At 39.2% G+C, this 24,434-nt stretch overlaps 1 protein-coding gene across 3 annotated transcripts in view; it reads left to right on the forward strand.

Moving 5' to 3' along the window:
- The window catches only part of calcrlb (calcitonin receptor-like b), a 35,946-nt gene extending 13,326 nt beyond the window's left edge, over nucleotides 1–22,620 (forward strand). For 2 of the 3 annotated variants that reach the window (XM_007890120.2, XM_007890121.2), the window contains exons 2-13: nucleotides 9,031–9,132; nucleotides 10,028–10,208; nucleotides 10,965–11,075; nucleotides 11,628–11,740; nucleotides 11,858–11,949; nucleotides 14,240–14,366; nucleotides 15,587–15,740; nucleotides 17,169–17,229; nucleotides 17,337–17,403; nucleotides 17,853–18,071; nucleotides 20,159–20,200; nucleotides 21,221–22,620. In XM_007890120.2, coding sequence (XP_007888311.1) covers nucleotides 9,082–9,132; nucleotides 10,028–10,208; nucleotides 10,965–11,075; nucleotides 11,628–11,740; nucleotides 11,858–11,949; nucleotides 14,240–14,366; nucleotides 15,587–15,740; nucleotides 17,169–17,229; nucleotides 17,337–17,403; nucleotides 17,853–18,071; nucleotides 20,159–20,200; nucleotides 21,221–21,442 — 1,440 coding nt within the window. In that variant the 5' untranslated portion in view covers nucleotides 9,031–9,081 and the 3' untranslated portion in view covers nucleotides 21,443–22,620. Of the gene's footprint in view, nucleotides 1–9,030; nucleotides 9,133–9,459; nucleotides 9,474–10,027; nucleotides 10,209–10,964; nucleotides 11,076–11,627; nucleotides 11,741–11,857; nucleotides 11,950–14,239; nucleotides 14,367–15,586; nucleotides 15,741–17,168; nucleotides 17,230–17,336; nucleotides 17,404–17,852; nucleotides 18,072–20,158; nucleotides 20,201–21,220 lie in introns of those variants that run through there. The other variant, XM_042336507.1, reaches the window with a different exon arrangement.
- Nucleotides 22,621–24,434: the final 1,814 nt, after the last annotated feature.

Here is a 24,434-nt window from a genome sequence, read left to right on the forward strand (position 1 = left end):
TTCCAGTGGTACAGTTCATTTTGCTTCAGTTGTTCTGTGCTAGGCTCACTGGAGGCTATGATACGACTGACTGAACATATTTTATTGAAGACCCAAAACAGATCTTAGAGAAATGGATAACTACATATCACCTGTCAGTCTGCATTCAAACATTTGCAGGAGGTTGCAAGGAGAGTACTTTAATATACTGAAGCATCCATCTCTCTCAAAACATAACAGATATGGCATTCTTATGGGTCACTCAGTAAACATTTACAAGTGTAAAAGTTTAGAAAGTTATTTAGCTCATCAAGCCCGCTCATTTCACAGCTATACAAAACCAACCTTATCATAGATTATCATCCATTTACTCATAGAATGATAGATATTACAGTGTAGAAGAAGGCCACTTGGTCAATAAAAATCGATGCTGCTGCTAGCTAAATTACTGACATTAATTCCCAATTTCCCTGCATTTTTCCTATAACTTTTATATCGATCGTTTTGAGATTTGTGCCTCAGAATATCCTGAGCTTTAAACTGAGCAAATTACCTGTGAGGTACTTTGAAAAGTTTTGGCCTGAGAAGGCAGTTTGAAAATACAGTTTCTTTCTTTTTGCTTTATTGCTCATTGCATTGCTCTTTGCAATTTATTTTGGTGTCAATTAGATTCCCACCAAATTCCGTTTGTTTTCAGAAGTGGGTTAGCACCTGTAATATGGGTCAAACGATATATATCAGAACTTTTGTTTCACCATCACACACAGGATACAGTTCAAGATCCTGGTCCTCACATTCAAAACCCTCCATGGCCTTGCTCCCCCCTACCTCTGCGACCTCCTAACCCCCTATCAACCTGCCCGCTCCCTTCACTCAGCGGGCTCTGGCCTGCTTCACGTTGCCCGCCTTGCCAACTCCACCATTGGCAGGCATGCCTTTAGCCACTCTGCCCACACCCTCTGGAAATGCACTCCACAGTCCCTCCACCTCGCCCCCTCCCTTGCCTCCTTCAAGACCTGTCTCAAGACCCTCCTCTTCAACCGTGATTTCTGTCATCTTCTTTCCCCCCCCTGCCCTCCACCTTCCCCAATTCCGACTCTCAGCTCGGGTCCAAAATACTGAACGTCCAGCTCCTGGGGACATCATCCTGACGTGAAAGGCGCTATACAACTGTAATTTTGTTGTTGTTATCAATTTCATTTGTGATTGGACAAGGACGCAAAGCAACCAGCGACGTGTGGCTTCAAAGCATAATGTAGGAGAGGGGCTGGAAAAATGAAAAGAATTCAATAAGCAGCGAGTGTGTCATTACAATCCAAAATTACCTTTGTAAAGGGCCTTTCACGTCAGGAGGACGTCCTAAGGTGCTGAACAGTCACGGATTAGGACCCGAGCAGGGTGAGTGGGGGGGCTGGATCAGGTGGGGTGGAGGGCAGAGAGGGTAGAAGGGTGGTCAAAGATACGGTCGAAGAGGAGTGTCTTGAGGCCTGCCTTGGAGGAGGCAAGGGAGGGAACGAGGTGAAGTGAATGTGGGATGGAGTTCCAGAGGGTGGGTGCAGAGAGGCTGAAGACTGAAGGAGTGACCCAACTGTACAGTGCCTTGAGACGTCCTCCCGACGTGAAAGGCGCTCTATAAATGGAATCTTGTTGTTGTTGTTGTTGTCTTGTTGAGTGTAGAGTGACGTTAACAGCGACCTGTTTCTGAACTGTCACGTTGGACAGTTGCACAACTGCCTTGTTTACCAATGAGACATTTTAGCAACAACAGAACCAAGTTGCTGGCCACAAATGGTATGGGGCAAATGTGTCAGTGAAAGGGTTTGGGTTGTTTACTCCTAGCAATAAACTTCACTCACGGGTGATGTACTCTTGGTATGCAAGATCCCGTGAAAGGAATGAATTAACGGAAAATGTGGTTTATATTTGAAGCAAAGGATAAATATACATATAGTCAAATCCATTTGCATTGCGAAGCTAAGAATACGGAATATAAACCGTCTACCAAGCTGGTGAAACAACTCCCTAAACCACTTGTTTTTTGTAACCAAATTCTATTATAAACAACAATGGTGAACATCCACTTCAACAAGTTTACGTAGGAAAATTAGATCAATGCTGATCACTAACATTTTCTTGTCATGGTTTGATGAACTGAATAAAATTAAGGTTTGAAAAGGTTATTGTGCTCGGCAGTTAAACTGGTAATTTTTTCCTCCAAATTACCTGCCATGAAGGGAGAAATGGAATTTTATTCTAATACTGAGCACGAAAATATTATAACAGATTCTCTTGCATCCAAAAAAACCCTATTAGAAAATAATTGGTCCATGTCGGTGTCGTGCTGGGAGCTGGTGTGGGCTTTAAAGGCTGAGGCATTTGGTTATCCTGTTTCACACAAATGTATCAAAGTGAGACCTTCTTTTGTATATCTGGCCCGAAGCCAACAAAAATGAATTACTCAAAGTACTGCTATCTCACAAGCATTGAAAATTCCTACCACTCAGCCAGATTTCCTCTCTTACTTTATTTTCGATCGGACATGAACCAAACGAGATGCAAAGCAGGAAGGGGAAAAAAAGTTCCTCTGCTTTCTGGCACAGACTTGGCCATTCTATCAATGGTGCTTCAGTCAGACGACAGCGTTTAGATTATAATTAAATTGTAGAAGATGTCTTTTTTATCTCAATGCCAAAAACATCTTGGAATGTTTGGAAATCAATGCAATCTCTGCAAAGTCATTGGTCAGGACAAACACAATAGTGTATTGAGCCAGGAATCTATTATGGAGTCTAACAGGTGGAAACATGTCAGAAGGGCTTGAAAGTCCTCTGGCAGCTGAACACACGTGTATTAAGCAAGATGTGTGACCAGGGAAGACTGAACACCATTCCTTGCAGGATTGACCACAGAAAAATCTATGGATATTCTGTCTCTTTATGTGCATTTCAAAGCCCTCTCTGTTCAAAAAGAAGATATACTTTAAAGGCTAAAATTGGTAGTGAGATTTTCCACTGATTTTGGACATAAGTCATATACATTCAGTGGTTTGGAGATTTTCTCAGTTCTTGTTTCTTTCTGCATTAGATCTCAAACCTGATACTCTGCCCTACAAACTCTAGGAGTCTGAGGCACTCGAGTGAGATCCTCCACAACTACAATTTGTGCAGTGGCTTTACCACCATTATAGACAACAGCAATATAAAGGTCATCTATAGAGAGGAGTTACATGAGGTAAAGCACAGGGCACTGGGGAATCAATGGGAAACAGGATGTGAGAGCAGATAGCTGAGGTCTTTATATGCTGAAGACCAGAATGGTATGAAGCGGACATTTCTTCATGTTGAATGGAGCATTAAATGGACTGAGTGAATGATTCCACCATCTAACCGTATGATTCTACCAAAAGAGCCGAGCTTTGAAGATGCTTGAGGCTGGTAAGTGTTTTGGGTGTCTCCTGAGTATTGAGCATTCACAAGCATGATTCGCTGCTGGTGCTGATAATGGATCAAATGTAGTTTAAGGTAGAAGCACTTTGCTTGATTTATGCCATGGGGTGATATAGGATGGTCTTGCAGACACCCCTCGCCCTCCTGCTATGCCTGCTATCTGGCCGACATCTTGTTGGCGTTTGATCTTTTGGCTTCCAACAGATTCATCTGGCAGCTTTCCTGCGAAGTGCTTATGTCACCCAGTTGATACATCTACATACTGCTGACTGGCTCACAAGTCTCAAGTTACTGCCCAAAGTGACCCAGTGGCAAAAAACTTCAAAGCTTCTGCCGTGTCGCCCACAGTTCCACTGCCAACTCGTGTGCAATTCAGTTGCATATATCGATTACAGAGAGGCAGTCTCAGTCGCCGTGTACACTGCTCCTCATTCACGCCAAATTTTGCTATTCTCATTCCGAACATTGAGTCCCTTCGGTAAGTCTATGACCAGTTGTCAGGTACCCGTCCTATCTCTTCTCCCCATCGCTCTGCTATCTCTGCACAATCAACTGCTCGTAGCAATTAATACACAGTGCGTTGTAACACAGCACAGCATTACACGATACAACATAGGATCTTTTCTTTTTGGCCAGCCAGGTGTGGAAACCTATCACCTACCTTTAGACTATCCAAACCAGATAAAATTCTACATCTGTATGCTGCCTACACATGCCACTTTCCCTCTTTGGAATGATATGCACAATCTTTCCTTGAATGGATGTATCCTGTTTACCTAATTCCGGATTATTAGGCTCACTTTGGCAAGAGGAAAGTTTTGGGGACACCAGAATGTGGGTTGGGGCATTGCTGGAGTTTAATCAACTAAAATCACGTAGTTTGCTGTTTAGGGCACTGTCTGGCAAGCTGCCCACTTCTTGTCCAGCTAAGGACCACATTAACCCATTAGTGTTTGGTCTTGCAAGGTTAACAGTTGCTGAGTGGAAAAAATCCTTCCTTCCAGGACATACAACACACTACAACAAAGCAAACACCCTGGAAAACACATGCCAATCTTAGTAGAACCAATTTATATGAAACACTATGAAAGAACTGAGGTGTTAAATGGACATATCCAAGTTGGAATCTTGAAATGGCTCCTATTGAACTTCTTTTGTCAGTAGTCTGTAAAAACACAATCATCCCTTGCTGGTAAATACTTTGATCACAATAGATAACACCTGTTTACCACATAGCCTTGTCGAGACCAACATTCAACACTGTTTTGTCTCTTGCCTTCAAGCAAGTTGTTTGAAAATGTACAGCATGATTGGAGAAAAAAAGGATTCTATTGTACTTGCACTCTCAGCACCCTCAGCATTCTCAAAAGCCTGTCGTTTTTTAAACTCTGTGAAAGTCAAAATTGCTAAAAATATATATAATTAAAGCGCACTGGATGGCCAACAATTTGTGCTAAACGATCGACATGTGTTACAGTAATGATCAAATATATTTCAAGTCTCTTTGCTTCATAATTGTCTGTTGTTTAGACCAAGGTTACCTAGCATTATGATGGACTGCTGTATTTACATCTTTGTTGAAATGCACACCAATGTATTTTCAGCTTTCCTGATGCAGCACAAATTTCATAGAATATTCAATGCCAAAGTTATCAGTGTTCAAGGAACCCTATATGCTGTTATAGTTGTGCTATTGGAGATTAGCCAGGCAACAACAAATTGCCAGTTTGTAGTGTGCATGTGGACACAGTTTTTCACTGTTAGCTTTAATTGTGAAGTTAAATAAAACACCTCCTGTCGTGTAATCTTGTAAAATAGGAGTTTCATGTATTTCAATGACACTGCTTGCAACCAGGTGACAGAGTGATCAATTCACCAACTATTTATCTGTCATCTCTTCTCCCCGATGGATGCCTAAAATCACAACATCTTGTGATGTGACATGTGCTAAACCAGGTGACATGGTTAATCTCTCCCTGATGCAGGGAGACAATGGAACACATTCACCTAAATACATTATTGTGATTAGTAACTCAGTCGCTAACTTTAAACAGGACTGGATGAAACAACACCAACAAGATTACATTTGCATAGCAGGATGAAAGATCCAGTTGTATGCACAGTTCAGGCATCAGAAGTGTACAATTAGTAGATTTTCTGATGTCTGAATTAGTTCTAGCTATCTGTTCAGATTTAATTTAATATTTTCAAATTCATTTCTGAATATTTCTACTTTTTCAGTTACTCGTACCAAACTCCTTAATGTTACCACAGGTTGAAAGCCAGCCACCTATTAAAATAAAGTGCAGTGATAGAGAAATCACTGCCAGGCACAGGCTGTGCAAGTGAGCTCACGGAACATTGAAACTTCACTGTCTGCTTCCAGACACGCAATAGTTTTACAATGTTTCAGGTATGTCTAAAAGCCTGCTGCCAGCTCATGCAATCTTTGTTTCTTATTTAGAGAAAACATACGGCAACAGCAAAGCCTCATAGGAACATAGGAAAATAGGAATAGGAGTAGGCCATTCAGCCCTGAGAGCCTGTTCTGCCATTCAATTAGATCATGGCTAACCTGTACCTCAAATAATCCTGTCAATTCGAATTTCCGCTTTCTCCCCATGTCCCTTAATACCTTGATCTATCAAAAATCTATCAACCTCACTCTTGAAGGTGTGGATGGATCCAGCATCCACAGCCTTTTGGGGGAGAGAGTTCCAGATTTCTACCACCGTTTGACAAAATGCTTCCTGATTTCACTCTTAAATGGCCTGATTCTAATGTTAAGACTATGCCCCTTTGTTTTCAATTCCCCCACCAGAGGAAATAGCTTCTCTGTATACCCTATCAAATCCCTTTATCATCTTCAATCAAATCGCCCCTCAACCTTCTAAACTCAAGCGAATGCAGCCTTTTCTTGTAACTTAACCCTTTAAGCCCAAATAACCTTTAAGGCCTCTCACCTGAACACAGAATAAACTGTAAGGAGTCAGTCTTTGCTGTGAGCCAGCGTGTCTATTGGAAACTGCATCTGTCTGCAGTACCTATTCTATATAATAATAATAATTCTTGCATTTGATATAATACCTTACCACATCTTCGAGACGTCTCAAAACGTTTCATAGAATATACTGTAAAGTGAATTGACTGTATATGTTGGGGGTGAAACCTCTCTGCTACATGTCCGTCTTTTGTGCAAGTTAATTCTAATTCTAAAGCAGTTAAATCGTAGATTATATCCAGGATTACAGTGCATAAAAGTAGATTACATCGACATCTCAACAACCCAGCTGATCAAAACAAAAATATGCCTTGCTTTACTTTATTGCCGGAACATATTGCACCCTCTTCGCTTCTCAATGCAGGTTGTGTCCCAGGACACCCAGCTATGCCTAGGAGTGTGATTTAGAGCAGGCTATTCCCTGCTCACCTCTGTTGCTGCTTTTGACTGGCTAGAGCATTGGTGCTCAGCAGAGTGATAGACCTTTTGCTTATACATATACTGGCCTTCAGTGCACAGTGCCAGTACACTCCACATTTAGCAAGCTTACAAAGCAAGTAAATGACTTGAGACAAATGGTTAATTAATCACCATCAAACGGGTAATATATAACCTCCCTTCAGTCTTGCAAGTGCCAGGTTCTCATATGTCGTTCAGCGCATTGCATTGTAGTAGTACTACTATTCTATTACTGTCTTGTACTGGCCCATCATAGACTGTCCCTCTGCACTCTCTCTTCTTCCATCTCCAAACCTTGACGTCGTCTTCCTCATTTTTCAGTAGTGTTTTCCCCATTACCAAATCGCCTTCATTTACTATTTATAATATTTTCCTGGCTTTCTCCCATGCCCCCGCCCCCCATTTTTGATTCCTCCCTGGTAATTTGTTTTAGTTTTATTTTAGTTTCTTTCTGCAAATTTTTTCAGTTTATAGGCTTGTGTTTTCTTCAGTCTGTGTGGCATTCTTTCTTCTGCTGTAATAATCTTCAACTTTGGCTTCAGACTGCTCTCGTGACTGTTTTGCATGCATGCCAATGCATGCCCAGAACAGATTTGCCTACAATACAAAGCTTATTCTGGAGGCAGGACAAAACACGGTTAGGTCTTAGCCATTCCTAGCCTAGCGTGTCCTTTGGGAATTCACTGAGTTATGTATTTTGCAGTAAACCATGTTGTATGTTTTGTTTAGAACTAAACAGCCTGAAGTAGAACCAGATCTCAGAATATTCCCAAGGAATCTGAGGCCTAAATAATTTACCATGCGTCTTAAAAATAAAACCATGAATAAAGAAATCCATAAATATCAAACTCAAAGCATTTGAGGATGCTTTGGGGGAGCTATGTGGGGATCAAAGTTATGTGAGAACACAAAGATACATAGCAGGATTCAGTGAAACAACTGCACTTCCAAGATCTTTTCATGAGATATCGATTCTCAAATTGTTTACCTGGTTCACATTGCAAACAGGAATTGTGGCTCACAGTGTAAAATGCCAGTCCTGCTGGGGCTTTTGAAGTGAAGTGTGTTTCAAATGGTGCCAGACATTTCAATGTTTTCTAAGAGACACTTCGGGTATGCATACCAGAAACGGAGCTTGGACTGATCATCAAAGGAAACTCAAATTCAGATTTTAGACTGCGTTGCATTATTTTCTCGAGTATCCAAATGGAAAGCTTACATCGGGATGTCTCAAGGTTTAGAGGCTTCACGTGAGACACTGAATCAGTTCTGGCAGAATATGAATGGGCAAGATAAGATCATCGAGGAACATCTTTTTCTAAATGGCATAATCCCTTTGGAACTACAACAACTTGCATTTATATAGCCCCTTCACGGAGGGCAGTGTCCCAGAGCGCTTGACATGGCTGATCCCTTCCATAATCCCTTTGGAAGCGTTATAAAGAATGTAATTTGTATTTGAGAAAATTCTTTGAGGCTCGTTCACCTGTTGGTGCATCGCTTACATGCAGGAAATGGGACGCCTTTAAATCACTCAGACAAAAGCAGTCCTGTTTGAAAAGTACACCACTGGTCCTCTGTTGGCAAGTGTGGTCTAAATATAAATGTGCTACATGAAGTATTTATAAAATTAGCATCTAATTCAAGAGTAGTGGTGTAACCTAAGAATGATTATAAATACTTTGGATGTTCCTTCTACGTACAGATTGTGTGTACCATGTGTCTTCATATATAGCACGTCCTGTAAAATACAAGCGTACGGTTTCCTTTATGCTGGAGGCCAACCAACTACAAGCATCAAATCCATCGCTGCTCACAAAAAAAAACATAAAGTTGTTCTGTTCGATAAGTGTGTTAAGGACAGTGTCCAGAGTTATTTATGCTACAGCTCAGAGAAGACCAATGCATTCAACCAGGGCACGCTTGCACAAGACTCAGTATCAGATTTACACTTGGAATGCTAGTAAGCTAATGCATACTGCATAATACATAATGCATAATACACTGGCCCATCCAAGATTCGCAGGATTTTTTTTAACTGTAAATTTTAATTGTTAATTGTTTAGTGTGACGTGTGTAGCTTATTTTAATACATTTCTGTTCAGTTGCTCTTCTTCACTAAGGCTCTTTCCTCCTTTTTTACAGGCCATTATATTTAATATCAAACTATTCTGGACTATCCCTTCAGTGTTGGTTATGGAAAGGAACCTAGTTTTGCAGATTTTGTTCCTTACGTGCATCGGAAAGGTAAGCCTTGCAAATGGCGCAGAAACTAATTCGTTAATCTAGTAAAAATTGTAATTACTATCAATGCTATACTGTAGTTTTGAGCTTCAGTACATATTGTAGATAGAATAAAAGTAAGCAGTGTATTACATGCATATCATAAGGGATATTAGAAGTATTTGTAGAGGAGATGTACACTGTCTATCCAGTTGCTATCCATTTACCAGTTAAGGATCCCCTCTCACATCAGCAGGCCTGTGAATTTATTTGCAAGTATGAACTCTTCTCCAACAATGGGCTTACAGTCTTTATTCTTTGGAAGCAAACACATGCAGCAGCACTTGGAATCAATGTCAGTCTGGGTGAGTTGGTAGCTCTCTCACCTCAATCAGAAGCCAAAAAGTTTGAGTTCAATCTCCATATTGGACACTTTGAATTTATTCATTCTCGGCGGACCCCGCCATGTGGTGCTGCAAGAGTCACCTCACATTATAGTAAACCCTATGAAGTGCTTTGAGAAGTTTCGTCAACTTGTTAGCCATGATATCAAATGTAAGAATCATTTATTTAGGAGCGAACGGGTTAGAATTGAGGTTTGTGCTTTTCTCCATGTACACAATATATCTGAAGTGATGAAGTACTGTGCAATAAGCCTTTGGAACTTCTTTACAGTACATTGAACATTGACTTATACTTGACTGTATTTTTCTCTACCTCTTTAAGAGATTAATACTAATGGAGAGCAATGTACTCTGATGTCTGAAGCAAAAACTACTGGAGATACCTGAAAATTGTGGGATTTTTCACTCAATGTCTCAATGCATCAGTTTTTGCTGTCAAAGTATAAATTGCTAGAAATTATGAATGTTTAATGCCAAACATTTTTATTTACTTCCATTCCTGCTTTTTTCCTCAGCTGATTGTAGCAGCCGTGCCTACCAATGACACAGAGAAGATGACCGGAAATGATACAGATAATGAAATAGAAAGGAAATCGGTGGAACTGTCCAACACAATTGGCTTCACCAGGGAAAAAGTAATGATAGCACAGTATGAATGCTACCAAAAGATAATGCAGGGTCCTACAATACGCCAAGGTAAAGGAGGAAATGACTGCTTTGTCTGTACTGTTAATATTTGTCAATGATCATTCGTAAGTGTTCCGCCCCAAAAATACACATTCAATTTACTTTACAGTATATTCTGTGAAGCGCTTTGAGATGGCTCAATGAAGCGATAAAGCTCTATGTCAAAAGCAAGGATTATTATTATAAATATACCATTATTATCAGGAGTAGAGAGCCACCCAAGGGCTCTTCAGTCTTGAGAGAAGAAGACTCAGAGGGGACCTCCTAAAGGTGTATAAAGTTTTAAATAGGATTGAAAGATCAATACTTTACGATGCGCCAAGACAATAGAACAAGAGGACATATGTTTAGAGTTTAAAGAGCAATCTCAGGACAGACAGCTGGAAGTTGATCTTTACTCAGAGGGTAATCAATGAATGGAACATATTCCAGCTAAAGTGGTTGAGGCCAGGACACTGGAATTGTTTAAAAATAAGCTGTTGTTTTGATGGGGAACAATAGGATGGATGTTCTGGAAGGATAAAATTGGATGGACCGAAGGATCATCTTCATCCAAACCAATCTTGTGATATCTCCATGCACACAACCCCCCTTAAACAAACCAGGATTGAGATCCCAGAAGTATTGCTGAAATGTCAGTGAAATTACAGTGGTGTGAATCCTGCGCTAGCATTATAAGTGGTGTGCACCCCATTGAGTGGGGTGGACACTGATGAGCAGGGTGCATACTGCAGTTTAACTATTGCCTCATTTCATCAAACACAGAACGTACCTGCAGCATGACCTGGGATGGATGGCTCTGCTGGGATGATACTCCAGTAGGAACAGTAGCCGTTCAGCATTGTCCAGATTATTACAAAGACTTTGACCCTTCAGGTATGGACACTATTGGTTTATGAAATAGCTAACTGGTACTTTTATCCAGCAAAGCTATCTCAAACTGTTTTCATTAACAAAATATTCAGTTCATGTTATTGCAGTCACCAACTAAGGACATAAATCTCAGATTCTATGTGTGAATTTTAGACAAAACTTACTTGGAATCCAGTGTCATTTCAGAGCCTATGGAATTAAGTAGCCTTCAAACTGAAGATGTTTTCTGCAAGTTATCAAGAAGGCTAGCTTCAGAGTAAAGACTGAATTCAACAATATGCTAAATTCTGGATTCTCCAAATTACTATCTAAACTGAAGTAAATCTAAACCCAGTTGGAATTTCTCTACAACATTTGGCATAAGCACCATTTATTTCAGACAGTGGCTTGCTAAATAGAAATGAACATCTCACAGTTTACTGGCTGGCACTGAAGAGAATTGAGCTACAGCTCATCGCAGAGATAGCATATACAGTATCTACATTAACTTTGCAGCATGTTACAGTTTGAAATCGGTCACTCTCCTATACTATCAGATGTTTGTTGCTCCTGTAGAAAAAGTCACAAAGATTTGTGATGAAGAAGGCAAGTGGTTTCAACACCCAGAGAGTAAAAGGATATGGACAAACTACACCCAATGCAATGCATATACAAAGGAGAAATTAAGGGTATTGTCTGCGATCTTGGCTTGTTAATTTATGAAGGTAGAATTCTGAATGAGACAATTTTATTTTTAAACAAACAATCTTTTGAATAATTTAAATGATTTTTCTTCGACCAAACAGACAGCGATGAACTTATTCTATTTGGCTGTGATTGGTCATGGATTGTCAGTCGCTTCCTTGCTGATTTCTCTTGGGATATTCTTTTATTTCAAGTAAGTATTTTCTAGTTACGTGTTCATGTGACAGCAAAACACTGCATGTAGTGTCAGTATGTAACTGATAGTCCCAGACTCAAAATACTGTATCCTGTAATATTAATGGGGCAATAGACCTTTAAACATCCAACTTTAGTTCCCATTCAGTGTCCCCTTCAAATGATAGATAGCAAAATGTCCAATAAAGCATATGGTCAGTACTTGTTATGATCCCAGTCCAGAAATTCCCCCTGGCTGTGGATAACTGGTTTTGCAATGTTTTAGACACATAACCTTTAGAAAATTCTTAAATCCTAACTTAATTGTAACACTGGTTTGGGTGGAGATTCTTTGAAAATGCTGCACAAAACTGGCTTCCAAAATGAGATTGGATTTAAGCATTTTTCCAACAATTGCACGTTCCAGAATATTAAGATAATAGTCTTAAGTCAGGAACCAGGTGGAATTTCTGTCTCCAGGGGTCTGGCACTGTTCTATTTTTACAGCTGTTATTCATTATAAAACCCTCAGACAGTGCATTGTGTACTTGTTACTCTGTTATATTCAGAGAACATAAAACTATACAAGAATGTATGACACAAACTTAACAGGGGGCAAAATATTCTGGCCATTGAATGTCCCCGCATTCCATTTGTGTTTTTCATGGACTCAAAAGAGTGATTACTGTCAAGATCTTTAAGCAGCCAGGTGTGCTACACACTACGTTAATTGGCACATAAATGTTTCAAAGGGACTTATGCACCAGGCTGCAGTGCCGTCAAGGAAGTGAATGTGAAATAAAATGTTAAATGTTGGGTGGGTTTTCATGGGAGACAATGAAAATAAGCACTCAACAGTTTTTGAACATTGCACCAGACACTCGTTAAGGGAATAGCGCCATGCCCTGCACTATTTTTTTTTAACAATACCATTGAAATGTAAGGCTCAGAGCTCATTATTCATTCACATCCAAATCAATAATGTTGCTTACTTTGGGTTTATCAACAACAACAACTTGCATTTATACAGCGCCTGTCACCCAAGTAGTGTCCCAAAGCACTCATCACAGGGGCACCACTGCCTCAGATTCAATTTGTGAAGGAAACATAGTTTAAACACGATTGTAAAATTCTGACAGTGGCTTCTAAACTGATTTGTCTCCTATTGTCCTTTTACTGTATAGAAATAAATAGACCTTTGGATAAATGACTTAGATCCTTCAGTGGCCCAGGTAATTGAAAAACAAAGATATTCCACCACTGATAGACTCTATAAAATTGCATATGCGGTAAGGCCAACTTCACGGTTACGGACTGTTATTACAGACCAATACAATAAACCTTTGCCAGATCCTGAGTGATTTCTGATAGCCAGTAAAGGACTTTGCCCATTGCCTACTTAGATGAATTCATGAGACTAAAAAGGCTTACGAGTTTCTATAGATGGGGATTTTCTGTATTAATTGCCAATCTAATTGTCTAAATGGTTTATAGGTGCAATCTGCTACAGAATGTATAACTGATTTAAAATATTTGCAATAATCCATAACTAAAAGACATCAGCTCATGTATTAATGGACATCTTTGGCATGTAGGAAGCATTTGGATCAAATATACTGTGTACGTGAATAATTGCCAGCTTTAACCCATGGGGCTGCAGACTCCATAATCTGATCATTCTCATTTAAGGCACTGTTGGATATACACTAACAAGTCCATTATCAGTATTTGTGTTGGTTTCTGTGCACAGCTGAATCCACAGGATGAATATTGAGTGGTATAAAGTGCTTAAATCCAGCAACCACAGTTAAATTAAACAGTCAGAGTTTACATATCTTGTAAATAGGTTCACTTGGAGGAATGAGAACTAAAGCGTGTGTTTATTTTTCCTTCAATCTTATGTGAAAAGTGCAGTGCCATTAATACAGTGACATTTCCTATTGTATTTTCTGGCTCAGCCATATGAAATAAGACCCTGAAGGCACAATAAGTGAACAGAATCTCAGTAACTGTCCTCCTTATTGTCTGCTTCAATGTCACAACGTTTTAAGATGGTTTAAAAGGCATCGTATTAGGAAACACCATTTGAAAGAAAGATTGAAAACGGATTTATTTACTGAAACATCATTGGACTCTGGACATGTTACCTAAACTTCATTTCATCTCACTTGGAGCTATCAGATATATTCAGGGTACTGGCAGCCTGAGTACAATGTGAGCAATTTAATCTGACGCCTTTTTTTTAAAACGTGCAAACATATTGAAAACTCGTGTACTGCAACACAGTGTTATTTTGCTTGTCTTTGCAGGAGCCTTAGTTGCCAGAGGATAACACTTCATAAAAATCTGTTTTTCTCATTTGTTTGTAACTCTGTCATCACTATCATTTGGCTGACAGTTGTGGCAAATGACCAAGAGCTTGTTGCAAGTAACCCGGTGAGTAATAATCTAGATAATTGCCATGATCTTTAACAATCTCTGATGTAGAAACTAATGCAGCGCTTAAAAAAAAAGACCAAAATAATGAGCACAAGCACAAAATAAGCAGCACTGGTTTCTTCAGGCTTCTGAAACAGGCAGACACGTCTAAGCGTAAAAGCCTTGATAAGATCTAGCCTTAGTGAATCAGAAAGCGCTGAACAGAAAATCCGACCACCGTCAAGTCATATACATCACCATACGAATGTCACCCTATCAAAAAGTAAAGCCAGAACAATACATCTGGATGCCAAATTGTTGAATGCAGTTTGCTTAAAATAACCTCGTGCCCTCCCGTTCCATCATCTGTGGCTGCGTTTTCAGCCACTACGCTTTGAAACTCTGGAACACTCTCTCTCAATCCCTCCACCTTGCCATCACCTTTCCCATCTTCAGATCGCGCCAGGAGATCTTCTTGTTCGACCTACGGTCACCTCCCCCCCTCCCCTTAGCTTCGGAATCGTGCTCCACTACAGTCAAGCACTCTGGGACGCTACCCTGCATGAGGGGCGCTATATAAATGCAAGTTGTTGTTGTTGTTGTTGTTGTTAAAATCCAGCTTGAAAAAAACTATATTGAAGAATTTTGTGATATGCTCTTAAATACTACATTAAGAGAACCAATCTAGATCCAGGTGTAATTTCTTACCCGACAGCACAATATTGATAATCTGTGTCTTTCTGAGGCATGAACACACATTTACAAAGTGCCAACACTGTTTTCATATTGTCTTTCATCCTTGAGCAATTTTACATGAACCTGAGTAACAAATTACTCACACAAGATGCCACACTACAGCTCAGCGACTAAATAAAACACAAGAAACCGACAATGTAAAAGCTAATTTTGCTCCTTTATTCGAACCGTTAACAGTCTTCTTTGCTTAATTGAGCTGCACAGTTAATTGCAAAACCATTTTCAGCTCTTGCACTAAGCAATTACATGTAACCCACTGTATTACACTGACTCATTCTAAAGCAAAACTATTACCCACAAGCAACCACTGCACTATTCTTGCAGCGCCATACAAATCTCTACATTACATTTTTTTTTGGCAAAATCGTTCTGTGTTTTAAATTCCACTTAGGCCTTTAGACCTTCACGGATGTTTGTTGCTGCAGTTTGTATGTGATAGAGGAAATCCTCAAGCCTTGTTTTGTGTTTTTCTTTCTGTGCAGATCGGCTGTAAAATCTCACAGTTCATACACTTGTACCTAATGGGTTGCAATTACTTCTGGATGCTGTGCGAAGGCATATACCTTCATACACTTATTGTTGTGGCTGTCTTTGCAGAGAAACAACACTTACTCTGGTATTACCTTCTCGGATGGGGTACGTATTCTTTACGTTTACATGCATGCATGTGGAGTCCTGTAGCTCAGTGGTTAGAGCATTCACCTCGCAAGCAAGAGACCTGGGTTCTATTCCCGGCAGGGCAAAACTTTGGGCAAGTTTCCTTACTCCACACCCCTCTGTTTACCTAGTAGTAAGTAGGAACCTGGTCGTTAGTTGGTTGGCGATCACTTTTCCGAGGGTAATAATTTCTTCAAAAAATAATAAATTGGTCACTCAATCCACGACTGTTTGTGGGAAACTGCTGTGTGCAATTGGCTGCTGCGTTTAGCCCACAAAATTTACAGTCAATTCACTTTACAGTACATTCTGCGAAGCGCTTTGAGACGCCTTGAAAATGTGATAAGGTGCGATATCAAATGCAAGAATTATTATTAGTATTTTAATCCACTTTATTCAAGCCACTTTATGCTTCAATTGTAACCTGCATTCAACCAAGACTAAGCACTTTGAGAGAGATTGTCATAAAGAAGTGGCAATCACTTCTAAATATTAGGCTTGGTCTCTTTGGGAGGACGTCTTAGCTTATACTGGAGATTGTAACAGAATCAGAACATTTCAGCATAAGAGGCTATTTAGGCCTATAATGTCTCTTCTTACACTAGCTCTCACTGAAGCTATCCAAACTAAACTAATTTAATCCCAATCCTAAATATCTCATCACATCATTTTATATCTTTACTTTGCAAGATGGAGACCTAGTATTTAAGTGTGCTCAATTATGCCTTTAATGAGTAATCACATCATCCAATTAATTTGCCCCCCCAAATAAGATGCCTGCTAAAGATTCATTTAAACCTCAGTGCCTTGGGATGTCCTCCCGACGTGAAAGGAGCTATACAAATGTAATTTTGTTGTTGTTGTTAAACTGAGGACAGAGAAGAGTGAAGTTTGCACTGGGGATATGCAGCAATGTCCTGTACCTGTTCTCAGCAGAGCCCACTGAACCTGTGATTTGCCATAGATAATTCAAACTGTCTGACTTGTGAATTGGGGTGGGGGGTAAGTTTGCTTTCTGATCGGTTTCAATACACGATTCTACACCACATTTCTAAGGGCAGTGGGCCAGGGGCTGTGTCTGTGGAAGTGCTGTCAATGCCTTGCAATAGTATTTTTGAAGATTAATGGTTTATACAGTCCTCTGTAATGTTACATTTCCCAAAGGAATGAACAAGGCTGCCAAGCATGAGATACACAAAACAGTGTCAGCATAAGAAACTTATAAAGACTCATACAAATGCTCTGGGGGTAGCTATGGGATACGGGGATAGGGCGGGTAATTGGATCAGATGTTCTTATAGAATGATCGTATAGAATGGCGGAACAGCCTCGAGGGGCTAAATGGCCTACTCCTGTTTCTATTTTTCTAAGAAGCAGTGAACATTAATAAAATGTCCTCTTTCACAGGGTTCCCTCTTATTCCTGCCACAATCCATGCAATAGCAAGAAGTATATATTACAATGATAAGTAAGTGGTTTGCATTATCTTTTTAAATTTCAAGTCCATAGTTATATTTTCACATTCTTTAAAAGCAACAGCCAATTAATTTTGTCTTCAAATCCTATTATGCACAGTTGCTGGATCAGCTCTGATACATTTCTGCTGTATATAATACATGGCCCTATTTGTGCTGCCTTACTGGTAAGTATGAAAGTATGGTTTATTAATATTGGTCCCTCCAAATAGTAGAATGTCTAAAATTGTAAGAAAATCTGGAACACCATCCAAGAATCACTCTGACTCCCTTTCCCACTCGCATCGTTTAAAGTTCTTTGCAAGACCTTCCTCACTGACCCCGCCTTTACCCTCCCCACTCCCTTTAGTTCCCACCTCTGGTTCGGGTTACAAGGCATGACTTTTAAGCATTTTGCAATGTTTTCCTGGGTTGAAAGACACTGCGTAAATGTAAATTTGTATTGATTTGTATCTCCCTGCTTGAATACAATTGGTACATTCAGATCCTATGCACTGAAATGATATCAATTACATACATTTTAATATGTATTGCATTGAAATTGTAAATCTGTTGATTTCAGGAGAGAGCACATATCAATACGCCTTAACCCATATGTCTATCTTTGCTTTCGTAGGTGAATTTGTTTTTCCTGCTGAACATTGTACGTGTGCTTATCACAAAGCTAAAAGTTACGCACAGAGCAGAGTCAAATCTTTACATGAAGGCTGTCAGGGCAACTCTCATATTAGTGCCACTGCTTGGGATCCAGTTTGTGCTTTTTCCATGGAAACCAGACGGACAAAATGGTGAGGAAGTCTACGAATATGTGATGCACATTTTAATGCATTATCAGGTAAGCATCAGTTTACATTACAATCGTTGCATTTTAATTCAATGTTCAAGATTCAAATGCTTTTACTTCTGTTATCATGGTAAGTCGGAACTCGGTTGTTAGTCGATTGGCGGATCGCTTTTCCAGGGTTAATAATCCTTCAAAAAAAACCAATAATAATTTGGTCACTGAATCCACGACTGTTTATGGGACACTGCTGCGCGCAATTGGCTGCCGTGTTTCGCCACAAATATACAGTCAATTCACTTTACAGTATATTCTGTGAAGTGCTTTGAGACGTGAAAAGCATTATATCAAATGCAAGGATTGTTATTATTTATTATTATTGTTGTTGTAAATTTATATCATCAGCTTGGTGAAACTTCAGTTCATTTTGAGTGTAGATGAGACTCTCATGTCTACAGTAAAATCAGAGGTGTTAACTGAGCTTCTCTCCTGCCTGAGGAAGGTGAAATTTACTGTGCTCCTAATCATAGAATTATACTGGGCTGAATGTAAGGTACCACATTCACAATGCAAATGGCCGAAGGAAAGCGTCTCATTAATGGTCTTAAGAAAGTAAAATCGGCATATGCTAGAGATGGGTTGCTCACAAAATGTTAATCCATTTTATGCTTTCAGATGCTATTTGACCTGATGTGTAGTTCCAACATCAAGAATTTTCTATTTTAATTTACACACAAATATAAAGTCCATCTGGCCAGTCCCTAAATAACTACACACTGTTATATCAATCAAATAGCCAATTCCTGGCTTTGAGATTCCTGGCACAATCTGCCTCCTTCTGCATTTCACACATTCACTCTTTTCTGGGTAGCTTGCCAATGAACGGATGCATTTTTAGTAACTTGTTTTAAGATGCACAGTTCTCGCAACATGCAGGCAAAGTGGCACCTCCCACCTGCCTCCAAGCCTTTCACACTGCATTTGACCAATATCTTAACGTGCTTTGCAGCTTATGTGTTCTCCAGAAACAAGGAAGGCAGCACATGTGCTAACTGAGAACCAGAATGTTTGTTTTGGAGAAATTTTACATTTGGTTAATATTTCAATCAATTAATATCTGCCTCTCATACCTACAAGCGATATTTTTATTTGCAGGTTATGAACAAATATTTTAGTACAAGTAATTTTATGTATACATTTGTCATAGTGCCGCCTTTCATGTCAGGAGGACATCTCAAAGTGCTACACAGGATTTACAGTAGACTATAGTGACTTTGTGTTTTACTGAAGAACCTGGCAGCCAATTTGTGCACAGCAATGTCCCACAAACAGTCATTAAATGACTCACCAAATGTATTTTTAAAAAAAAGAGTAGGCTCCATGTCCTTATTTATTAACTGTCCTAGTTATGTTTCAGAACATTTATATGGCTCACAGACATGCCATGTGTCACTCTAGAGCTACAACCAGTCGCTCACTCAATCTTTTACTCATTCAGGAGTTGGCAGACTTAAGAGTCTGCCACTCTTAAGAAGAAGAATCAGTTTGGTACATTTAAATTGACTTAAAATCAGGAGCACTCTTTTCTGATAATAAGTCACTCGTAATATTTCCTCAATGGTAGCAGCCCTGAAGTTATCGCCATTCCATTTGTGGCTAGGAAACAAAAGATTATGTAGCATTTCCGATGGATCTTGAAAATAATTCAATTATTAGAGATGTGTCAGGAATATTCTTAGAATAATAAGGAAAATAAGACAAATTGAGCGTTATGTTTGTTCCATTACTATCGGAGTCCTGTAGCTTAGTGGTTAGAGCACGAGCCTTGCAAGCGAGAGATCGATTCCGGCAGGGGGAAGCTTGGGCAAGTTCCTTACTCCACGCGCCTGATAATAATCCTTCAAGAAAAAAAAGCAATAGCAATTTGGTCACTCCATCCACCACTGTTTGTGGGACACTGTTGTGCGCAATTGGCTGCCAAGTTTCACCCACAAATATACAGTCAATTCACTTTACAGTATATTCTGTGAAGCGCTTTGAGACGTCGAGAAGACGTGTAAAGCGCTATATCAAATGCAAGGATTATTATTATCTGGTAATATTATGGCATTTTATTGATACGTTTGTATTTCTTTTGTTAGGGCCTATTGGTGGCAACCATATTTTGCTTCTTCAATGGAGAGGTAAGATTTAAAAAAATATTTTGACACATTGCATTCATTCACAGCAAATTTTTAGGGAATACAAAAACACAGAGTTTGGAATGAGAAAAGGCTTGAGTGCCCAGCCAGCAATGTTGGAGACATCCTCCTGACGTAAAAGGAACTATATGAAAGTAAATTGTATTGTAAAGCCATTTGGCCTATCAATCTCATTCTTTCCACACATCCTGCTCAATCCACAACTTAACTTATTGAAGAGGCCCTTTGGCTTAATTGTTCTCATCCTTATAGAATATAAATCTTACCATCCTCCCATTCAAGCTAGTTCTTAAATAAACCCAGTTTTTGGTCTCCACACCTCAAAGAATCAACACTTTCTGCTTCAACTGTCTCCCTAGGGAACCTGTTCCACAGATTCACTATTCGCTCACTGAAATAGTCAGTGTTTGCGTAGATTCGTTCTGAATTTATCCGACTTCAATCGCAGACCGTGTCCTTTGGTTTAACTATTCTGGACAAGTTGAAACAGTCTGTTATAATCTATGTTGTCTTGCCCCTTTAGAATCTTAAAGAAAGCAATCTTTTCTTTTCCAGCGTGAACATGCCTAATTTACTTAGTCGCTCCTCATAGTCCAGTCCCTCCACTCCCTCAAGCATTTTGGTTGCCCTCCTCTGTATCTTCTCCATTTCTCCAATATCCTTTTGGTACTGCAGAAACCAGAACTGTATCTAAGTGTGGTCTCACCAATGGTTTATACAGTGGCAGGATTACCCCACTATTTCGGTTTGCTATTGATCTTTTGATACATCCCAACATCTGGTTTGCTTTACTCACTGCCACAGAGCATTGTTGGGAGAGCTTCAAATTATTATCAATCAAGCCTCCCCAGGTCCTTTTTATTTCCATACATAGTGTTTTCCTACCGTTCAATAATAGACCCTTCCAGGAATTTTTGTCCCCACTTGAAGTACTTAACATTTCTCCACATGAGTATTTTACATTTTCCTATGAATGTCTAAACGTCTCTGTTGTTGCCTTAGGTTCAAGCTATTTTAAAACGACATTGGATGCAGTACAAAATTCAATTTGGAAACAGCCTAAGCCACTCAGAGGGCCTGCGCTCCACCTCCTGCACTGGGACATCGATTACAGAAGTACAAGGGGGTCTGTATAATCATGAATCCAACAGTGACCATCTAAATGGGAAGAACTTTAATGACATTGAACCAATTGGCCTGAAAACAGGAGAAACATACACCTGAGCAACTCTAGGAATGCCTGCAGTGGTGAAGATTTCAATGACAGTGAACCTTCTCCTTGCAATATTGTGGAAGACCTCAGCGAAGTCTGCACTGCAAGTCCTCTTTATAGTCAAATATTGTCCTATTGCTTTCACTTTTCCTATGACTTATTTACATGATTGCAAGAGAGGTTCGGGTGAAGAAAGCCCTTTGGCCCATTTGATTTCATCCCTGCAGAATTCCCACTCTAGCATTTCCCCATTACAACACCAAGTGGTTTCTTAAATGAGTCCAAAATCCCAGGAACGACCACCCTCCCTGCTAACCCAGTCCAACCATTTAATGTTCCTCCATGTAAAAAAATATTTCCCGGTGTCTTGTCCTGAAATTGCCCACCACAACCTTGAATCTGTGTCCTGTTGCCCTGCGCCTTTGGCATATCTGATCATAAGAGGCAAAGTGAAGGGCACTGTGAATATTTTTATGACTTACGATACAGTGGGAAGAAAACATTCACCACTGAAACGAGTGACTTGTAAATATTTTTGTACTTTTTGGTCTTCAAACCACCAACTGGTATTATTGGCTCACAAACCATAAGGCAGTTGAAGGTAGGTGCAATACCGTAATCTAGTTCCACAGAGAGTTTGTCTTGTTATGTGGTTATACTACTATCTTGGTTACTGTACAGTTATTCACGTGAATCAAAACTGTATGCACCTGACCACTAGCAATCTATGTGCTTGTGTAATTTCACTTCGTGAAGGAAAAAAAAGAATCTTCTTAGCATTCCCTCAGGGTATAGGATTACTGCCCTATAGAAATGTTTGTTTAGTTTTCTACATTTTTAATAAAAAAACAAGCTCTTATAATTATCATATAAGTAAACACTTTTATTATATAATTACTTTGCAGTATTGAATTTCATAATGCTGGAAATAAAATAGTACTCGATTGCTATACCTTTTTTTCTCTGTAAATAGATATTGTGGAGTTTACGTGTATTTATTGTTTGCAGAGTCAGGACAGAGTTCGGGACAGAAATATAAAATATAAACATATTGTCTCTTTATATTGAGGAATTTTCTCAGTATGAGACAGTATCATATTTTCTGATCTATGATAGAGTGTGTTTGATTGACATTACGTATCAAAAATGTGGAGTCCTGTAGCTCAGTGGGTAGAGCACTTGCCTCGCATGCGAGAGACCTGGGTTCGATTCCCAGCAAGGCGAAACCTTGGATAAGTTTCCTTACTCCACACACCTGATAATAATCCTTCAAGAAAAATAACAATAACAAATCGGTCACTTCAATCCACGACTGTTTATGGGACACTGCTGTGCACAATTGGATGCTGCGTTTCGCCCACAAATGTACAGTAAATTCACTTTACAATATATTCTGTGAAGCGCTTTGAGACGTCTAGAAGACGTGAAAAGTGCTATATCAAATACAAGGATTATTATTATTAAAAATGAAGGAACATTTGTTTTATTGTTTGCCAAGCTTCTTAGATTCAAGCGGAATTTGAGAAATGTATTAAAAGGCTGTTTGTCTGATTGTCAAGTCTGAGCAAAGGAGAGGATAGTTATGATCTGACAGTGAAAATAGTGGGAAACGAATACTCCATAAACTGACTTCACATCAATCACTGGTTATAATAGCCTTTAGTTACTATATATCCTATATAATAATTTTGTAAGACCCCTTGCAAGATTTTGGTTGGAACCATTACAATAATTTATAAAAGGGCAAGCTGACAGTTAAATATAACAGTGTGAAAGTCTGCGAAGGTAACGATGCCCTCCTCTAAATAAAACAATTCTTCCATTTATCTGTAGTTATTGCAGAATCTCTTCTCACAGTATCCTCAAGAACACAGTATTATCAGGGAGGGTAACGCGCAAGTAGTTTTGGAAATCAATTTGTTCAAGCCACACTGCTGTTAAGTGCTCCAAGAGACAGTGCACTTGAATGGCACTATACAAAAGCAAGTTGATGTTGTCCAATGCCAACTAAGTCCAGTAGTTATGATATCAACTGATGATAACTTGAATAATTTAAATAATCTTAAATCATTTTGATGGAAAAAGTTTGCTGGTACAAATGGTATTGAGTCAGAGGTTTTTGTACTCGATAAATTATTAAAATAATACCCAAAAAGGCAATTACTATTGCAATTGCATTGCCAGTTGACCCGCTACAGAATGACAACATCATATGGAGAAAATTTCCCGCCACTTAGAAAACAACTTCTTGGATGAATTGAAAGAATTCTATGGCACAGATTGTAAATCCAGCAGAGAGGGTTTAGGAAGTAAAGCAAATGTGTAAATTTTATTGCTGAAATTATTAAAATACAGCTTTCAACCAAACCAAAGAGGATCCTGTCTCCTCAAACCTACTATTATCTCATGTCCGAATGTCACATAGCTTTGAGGCAAGCATTAATTTGTGGCTTTTGTAGATTTAATGTTTATTATTGTCACTGAGTGATCGTGGCAGCCGTTGCTTTTTTCACTAGGAGAACCTTCTGCTGAGTTTAGTTGATTGTTATAAACATAAATAAGGTTAACAGTCGATGACTTGATGAAAGAGTGCCATTATGATATTAATGTAACAAACAAAGAGAATGTGTGTGTTGAAATATGTTGATGCCTGAATGTTTCTGCGATATGGTGTGATCACAACTGTACAAAAGATTACGAAAGAAAGTTTTTAAACATTTGGAAAATAAAACTATTCATGTTAAAGCTTACGCTTTTTCAATTTTTGCCAATTTATAAATGATGCTTTTCTTGTATTAGTGATGACAGAACAACTTTTACATCACAACTGAAGGCTTTCGTGCAATGTTATTTTGTTACATACAGATATGCCTCTAGTTCTGAAACATTTTAAAATGTGCCATCAATATTTATGTTGAAAGGAGCTGGTATTATTTTACGAACATCCCCTCCCTCGTTAAAAGGTTTTATTTAGGAGTTGTGGTCTCTCATTTTTGCTTAACT

This window comes from Callorhinchus milii, unplaced genomic scaffold (genome assembly GCF_018977255.1).
Source record: "Callorhinchus milii isolate IMCB2004 unplaced genomic scaffold, IMCB_Cmil_1.0 Scaffold6, whole genome shotgun sequence".
Classification (NCBI taxonomy): Eukaryota; Metazoa; Chordata; class Chondrichthyes; order Chimaeriformes; family Callorhinchidae; genus Callorhinchus; species Callorhinchus milii.